At 39.1% G+C, this 7,617-nt stretch overlaps 1 protein-coding gene across 1 annotated transcript; it reads right to left on the bottom strand.

Annotated features, from left to right (window-relative positions):
* Nucleotides 1-249: 249 nt before the first annotated feature.
* Nucleotides 250-7,022, bottom strand: bco1 (beta-carotene oxygenase 1). Its single transcript, XM_071546787.1, has 11 exons — nucleotides 6,959-7,022; nucleotides 6,662-6,790; nucleotides 6,327-6,456; nucleotides 5,783-5,930; nucleotides 5,542-5,692; nucleotides 4,363-4,583; nucleotides 3,890-4,147; nucleotides 3,686-3,791; nucleotides 3,467-3,561; nucleotides 1,195-1,306; nucleotides 250-757 (listed from the first exon to the last, which is right to left on the bottom strand). The coding sequence occupies exons 1-11, from the start codon at nucleotides 7,020-7,022 to the stop codon at nucleotides 603-605; spliced, it is 1,569 nt and encodes a 522-aa protein (XP_071402888.1). The 3' UTR covers nucleotides 250-602.
* Between the last annotated feature and the right edge of the window lie 595 nt (nucleotides 7,023-7,617).

Below are 7,617 nucleotides of genomic sequence, written 5' to 3'. Positions count from 1 at the left end.
CACAATTCTCCTCAGGTAGGAAGAGAGCTATTAAGCTGTAAAAAGAATTTCTCGGTGCTGTACTCCGAGATAAGTGAGAGAACTCTTTCCTTGAGTTAAATTAGTTTAAGTTAGATTAGGTGTTAGATTGAAGACCTACTTTATTGATCACACTCTGGGGCTTTGTCAACAGATAAACTGAAGAGTGAGAATAAATCTTTGAACATTTAATCTTTTACCTTTTAATGAAAAGGATGAGTACAAGTACAGTAATAGCAGTAGTAGTACAATAGTTATATAGACGCAATAAACAGTAATATATAAACGTGCTTAAGCTACACGTTAAGCCATACAAAATCAATATCCTTGCTTTTTTATTCATAAACACGGTATGAAAAGAATTCTTTAAAGGCAATCCCTTTAATTTCCCAGAGATGACGCACCATCTAATACTGTAGTAAATGGATCCGTGCATGACCCCATCACACTTTTGTCTAAAAGAATAAGACTACACACCAATGTAATTTGGAATGTACAAATCAAATCCCGTGCCGTACTATTTGGACATTTGGAAGTTACATATTTGAGAGTTCTGCAAAGGGATTTTTCTTCTTCATATCAGACTAATTTCCATGTGGGATGAAGAATCCGTGCATATCCTTGTGGAGCTCAGTATTCACGTATGCTCGAGCTACTTCCTTGAACGTTTTGCCATCCAGCAGCAGGATGAAGCCAGACTTCCCGGGGTTGGAGTTGATCACTGATGTTAAAACCACACCTGCAAATGGGAGGGAAAAGGCTTTTGTGAGACTGCACAGCAGACATTGAAAATCTGTGGAAGTCCGATGATTACAAGTTTTCTAAATTCTTTTCTGTCCCAAATACAGTAAACATAGTCACAATTTCCAAAACATACTTGTAAGAACGCAAAAGAATCATATCAATATTAGGAACACCTTCCTAATATTGATCCCCTTTTCCCCAATTCATGTCTCAACTGATACAGGTCTAAAATGTCTTCATTAATCTGTCTCTAAATCTCTCCATCATGGCTGAAGTGGATTTAATGACTGAAATCATTAAGGGATCTTGATTTTACCTGGATTTGCATGGTTGTTCGACTTCAAAAGAGCAGGTATTCCTGATTATTTTGTACTGTCAGTGTATAGTTTAAGAAATGTTGTCAAATGCCACACAAAAGCCACATATTCTCACCGTCATCCTCTGTCTCTCCATTGGGCCTGGGGATGAACACAGGCTCCGAAGGCCAGCAGTTGTCCTCGCTCCACTTGATCATCTGCTTGGTTTCTGTGTCAAACTTTGTGATCTAAACGAACAGATTGAGAATTAGTCCCTGACCCCAGATTTGTTGTGAACAGCAATAATTTACACACATCACATAAATCCCTTTATGTATGTTATGCCTGCCTGTTTCACGTATATAAACTGTGATATAAAGTTTTCAACCAGTAGACACATTTACATGCACAACAAAATGCAATTTTAATGCGATTAAGGCAATAATGCAATTAAAGCAATAATGGGATAATGTAAGACAGAGTCTACTGGACCAGACTTCTTTCTTTCCACCTCATCATGTTTATCTTTCTGTTGTTTGTTTTCTTATCTCATCTCATCAGCATTGTTTTGTCCCGGCACTTGTTGCACGCTGCTTGGCTGGTTTTTGCAAAGTGTTTGGTCTTACCCTAGAAGAAACTGCCAAATAATGTCTTTCCTCATTCTTTGCATAAGTGTTTATCTTTTATTTTAGCTTACAGAAATAGAACCTATCATAAAGGCTGCTATCTTGGCACCAAAGATTGTGTGGCCATGTAATGCACTCAGTACTTTGTACCAACGTCTTTGCCTTTCTAAAAAGTCATAAACTTGGAATTGAGCTATAAAGTTGTAAAAAGACTTTCTCAGTACTCAGGACACTAAATCAAAGAAACTGGCTGAACTCTTTCCTGGCATTAGCTGGGTGGAACTGAGTCAGGCTAGATCCGGCCAGGTGTTGGGTTGATGATCTACTTTATAGTTAATAATATATACCTCAGTACTACGTAATAGCAAGAATATCAACATCTCAGTACTAGATAGGAGTAGTAGACTGACATTCATTAATACAAATGTTTTGAATGGGTGTAGGATGACTTCACTTCACAATTCAGTTTATAGCCGTGATTGAATGGGTGAATGATTTGCAACAACAGTTGTTGTGAATTCTCAGCTAAATGGTTGGTAGAATTTTGTGAAGCTTTATCTGACACTATATGAAGAGAAATCTCACTGAATAAAGTTTTTCACAGAATTCAAAGTCAGTGACTGGCCCAACTATATTTTAGAGACTGGACAAGAGGTTTCATCCATTTTTGTGTTCCTCTTTGTTTCCTCAAAAGTTGCATTGAACTGCATGAATAACAAAGCCAAAAAGGTCAATAGAACACATATCCATATTTTGAGCTCATCTCAGAAAAAAAGAGGGAAAACTATTTCTAGAAATTAAACTGGTGCAATGTATGTTGGGATGTACGCAAATAAGCTATTCTCAGTTCCCACATCAAATGTCTGTATGCAACTTTTCTAAAATTATACCTAGAAGTTAATACAACTTGATCTGTAAGATGAGTGTCAGTATATCTCATGTATCAAGACATTTTCTTAGTTGATGCAACAACTAATTGCATGTGTCCTGTGGGGTTATTCTTTTCAGTAAATATTGTGTTTTTTTCATAACTAATTAAAACTAATGATATACTCATTTAAACAATGAATAAACTCCATTATATGTTTCAATTCAAAGTACCCACTGTGCCATGACAGAGTGAAATTTCGCCTTGAAATGTTCTATACACCTTTAAATTTTCCAAATATTTGTACAATTCAAAGGAAACTTGGGGCTGTAGTTCTCCACTATAGTTCATCCCCTGTGTCTACTGGTAAAGAATAAAAATATCTAATTGTCTGAGTCACGCCAAGATGTTTCCTCTTGTGTCTTCCTCTCTGCCACAGTTTAACCTTTCAACTATGTCTATGCAGTCAGCAGCATGAGACGCTCCCAGCCATTTGCCTATTTGCTATCTGTGAGAGGAAAGTAATTCAGCTCTTTGAAGCCTTCCTAACTTTCCATAGTGTGTGGCAGCTTGATGTACAAGTGCTCCCCATGGACGGCATATTATAGCCAGAGTTATTATGTGGCTTTGTCTCTGTTACAACAATTGGTAATTCTCGCTTCAGCAAACTGCTTCCCGTCTTCTGTTACGTCAATTGGTGATTCTCAATTCTGCAAATTGCTTCCTACATCTGGAAAAAAACACAATGCTGGCAGGAACAATCTGTTTCCCATTTGATCTATATTTGAAAGCTATATACTTCAAGAGTCTCCTTTGGCACATAACACTTATGAAACTGTAAGGAATCACACAGACGGATGTTCCCACCAATACTATACAGCAACAGTTGTATAATAAACAATACTGAATTTCACCTCGGTTGCCACCGCAGATGTCTCCACACAGTTCCCGTAGACAAACCGGTGTCTCTTGCCATTGTTGTCATAGTTGATCCTGGGTAATTCAAAACCTGTTGGAAATAATATGACATACGGACAAATCATAAACTCATCGAGACACAAGGTGAGGAATATGACTTGAACAGTGACAACTTGGATCATTGTAAATGTCTGTTTGACTGGTTTGGGTTTTACCTTCACAAAGCACCTCTGCCTGGCACATGAGCTTGCCGTCTTTCTCCTTCACAGCGCTGGCTGTGGTGCATTTGATTTTCACCAGATCCTCTCCCACCTCAGCACCCTACAGACCAGGTCAAACAGGGAAACAGGATTGTAAGAGGAACTGCTTCTCTCTTGTTCAGGGTGACTTTACAGTAATTTGTACTTCTCGAGTCCCACCTTGTCAGACTGCAAGGGAAGAGCAAATCTCTTGTAGGTCGGTTTACTGTAGCTCTCATTGTGGACTTCTGCGTTTTCTTTCAGCTTGTTCAGGTAGAACATCTCATAAAGGCTGTTGTCGTCGTAGGCGATGACATCGAAGACCACGTGACCGTCGACCTCGAAGGCGTTCACGTGGTGGTAGACGACCATCGCTCCTGTGTAGTACTTTGTCTCAACCTGTTTGCCGGTCTTCCTGTCGATCAGGTGAATCAGAGTCTGTTCAAGGAATAAACATATAGAAAAACAATATATTAATGCATGAAGATATAATTAGTGTTAATCCCTTGGCATCCATTCAGCCTTTCTACTACCCATAACACTGGTACACTGGATTCTTGCACTACAGACCCTCTCCCCAATGAGTTGAGTAGTAAAGGTTTGAGTAAATGAAACAAAGAAAGCAAGAATACGAGAATCAGTGACCCCCTTACATTGTCTTCAGGGTGGTATTTCAGGCAGCTGGCCCAGTTGACTCCCCTCATGTACGCGGTGGCCATCTTGAGGATGTCCAGTTTGAAAGGCTGCTCGATGAAGATGAAGTAGTTGTCCGTCATGCCGAAGCTGTGGTAGTAGCTGGGGGTGAGGAGGGAGCGGCAGGGCACCGTGCAGATCACCTCCACATTCTTCAGCGCAGGGCCCTTCTTGGCTTTGTCTAGTGACGGGAGAGAAAGAAAGAAAGAAAGAAAGAAAGAAACAAACAAACAAACAAACAAACAAACAAACAAAATCGGTTTCCATTCAACCCATCATCATTTGTTGGCGTGTAAATGATAAAGCAAATGTCTTAATAATGAGGAATACAATATTTAGTTAAGGCATATTGCATGGGCTATCCTGCTATACACTGATATTGCTGCATATGTATTTGAATGGTACATGTGACAATAACATCTTTACAATAACATCACTGTACAGAAAAACATTGCAAAGTCCTAGAGCAAAAGAAAATGTGTGTGTGTGTGTGTGTGTGTGTGTGTGTTTGGGGGCAGCTGAGATCCATGATGAAATTATACTATTACATAATACTAAATGCAGTTTGACTCATGAGGTCTTGACTCTGAAAGTCATACCTAGATACTCTGTATCTTCTTTAAGACACAACTGAAAACTTGTTGTTATAAACAAGCAACTACACGAGAACTTATTACTTTGTTATACTGTAGTAGTATTGTTGATTTAGTGATGATAGTTTCTGAATTTTGCTGAGCGGAAGAGCCAGCAGTAACAGATATCATTTTAAGTTTGATTTGATGCTGTACTAATTGTGAAATGACTTTTCCTAGAGTTATTATTTGTATGTAAATTTGTATTAGCAACTTGTAGCAAATAACTACAAAATGTTGAAATTTGCACCTAGCAAAAAACATGGGTGCCCAAGATGTGTCACTCTTTGAGTAAATAAAGAGTGTGTACTGCATTGCACGCAAGTCCAAGGAAGGAACCAACACCAGCAGACACAGTTCACTCTGTCCAGTGGTTTCTCCTGTTCTAATCTACATTTGCATAAACTTGCTGTATTCTAACTTTGACATGAAGTAGTCCAGCTGATACGGAGAGCATGCCCTGAGGAGTCAGGACAAAGCAGATAGCAGGCAGCGTCGTTCACATACCTGTCTCAGAAACAGCAGGCACTTTGAACAGCGTGTATTTAGTCTTGCCCTTTTCTGCTATAGAAGTCCCAATGTTGAAGGCATTGCCCTCCTTGTCATAGTGCGGATGGGACGTCACCACGTTCACAGCAATGTACTTAAGGTAATCCACCTGGGTAAAACAGATCATAAACTTATGAGCGCTAAACAAATATACAATTAATTTGGATGTGTGGTGATGAGAGAGATCAGAAGATATTACCTTCTCCTGAGTTTCCAGAGTCACAGGATCAATCTTGCGGATGTAGTTTGTTTCAGAAGTGGCATAATAGTCGTTCCCATATTTGATGAAGTTGCTTGCACCGTTGTCAGTGAAGTCAGGCACTGTGTGGTTAAGAAAGGTAATTGCCCTGAAAATTGAGGAGAAATTTTGTTAAATGATGTAGATCGGAAATATTATCCAACACAAAAAACTGTTTATCCTCATACTGTAGGTTCTATAGATATTTCTGGGTTACTTGCATTTCAATGATAAATCCATAAACAAAACAGCAACATGCGATACATGTTTTGGAGATCACAGGAGGTTTTGAAATGAAAGTTTGCACCCTTACAAAAAACAACAATGGTAATAAATTGTGGATGAATACAATACAAATATCACAGCAAAACTATAAGTGTGTATAGGAACATGATAGAAATGTTATAGTGCTATGATTGGTGATAAAAACAACATGAAGTATGATGAGGTTTTGTTAATTCTGGGTAAATCAGTCAATTCTGGGTAAAGTTAAGAATAAAGTTACTTGACAATGAAGTTCTTGCTTGGGTCCGGATAGGCCATTGTCCCCATTTCAGACACAACTATTCTTTTAGCAGCCATGTTAGCTTGATAGGTGTCACCTCTCAGGTATCTGCTCCTGTAGGTCACTTCACCTGCAACAGAATGGGCTCATTAATCTACAATAACACTTTACATGTCGGGCATTTAGACTGTCGAGTTCAACAGTAGAATAATCTTAACTTCCTAGATCAGCAAAATTACAAGCAACTCAGAATAAGTAGTAGAGCGTTTTATAGCTGCTAAAACCACAGAACAATCTAAAGTGCTAATCTGAGATTTAGGACCATGCACACTAACCATCTTTGAAGGTGAAGCTGTGCATGATGGCCATCCCATCAAACCAGTGGTTGTAGGTGGTTTCCCCCACAGTGAATATGCCGGGGCCATTGCGCAGCAGCGTGCCTTGCAGCCAGCTGGGAAGGTTCCCTACAGCACACAAACAAAAACAGTATTAAAAAAAGAATAAAAGAACAAAATAAAATACCCATCTTTTTCTCCTCACTGCTGAAGAAGTGTTTCCCTCTTAGAGATATGCAGTTGCAGAAGTCACAAAATTTTTCTGACCCTATAATAAAGATAGACTACTGGACTTACCTTGGACTTCTGCCTTGTAAGGCTCGGGTCTCTCGTCAGTGTTCTTGGCGAAGTCAGGGGCCATGTCTGCAGCTGTGAAGAACCCCCGGAGCTGTCTGCATATATACTGCGGGCAAACCACTCCCCTTTATGTAATTGTCTTTCAGAGAAAGAGGGGGGTTGGTCAATACGCATTATCTTATCTCTCTGGCCCGCGATTACCATCGTCTCTGTGGATGGCATTGAAATCCTCACGACCATCATACTAATTTAATTTGTTCCATGGAAAACATTAACCAAGTTTTCTTTGTGTAATGCATTTTAAGGTGATTCCTAATAACTTAGATTAGATAATAACCTAACTAAGATTTTAAGAAAAACAAAAACGCAGCTTTTTTAAATTGAAAACCAAATTGAGGTTTCAGTCGTGATCTTTCTCACATTTTGTCCCTATGTTGGAAGATAGCTGCACTCAATAATTCTTACCTCTTATTGTTGGATTGATGTTTTATTAAAAACGTGTAAACCGCAATCTAGAACCGACCTTTATAGGCTGCCACGTGTGGTTTTTGATTTCGGTCGGTCACTAGACTGACGCTCATTTTAAAGCCTTGGCCTATAAAAAGATATATATATATTTTGAGATATGTCCAACTGAACCCCTACGAAGTCACTATCAC

The sequence above is a fragment of the Centroberyx affinis genome, unplaced genomic scaffold (genome assembly GCF_046629955.1).
Source record: "Centroberyx affinis isolate AG114_WGS23_722 - 3 ecotype Tasmania unplaced genomic scaffold, CSIRO-AGI_Caff_v1 ptg005445l_1, whole genome shotgun sequence".
In the NCBI taxonomy this organism is placed as follows: domain Eukaryota; kingdom Metazoa; phylum Chordata; class Actinopteri; order Beryciformes; family Berycidae; genus Centroberyx; species Centroberyx affinis.
Note: the sequence above shows the minus strand (reverse complement) of the source record. Positions and strands in the feature narration are given on the sequence as shown.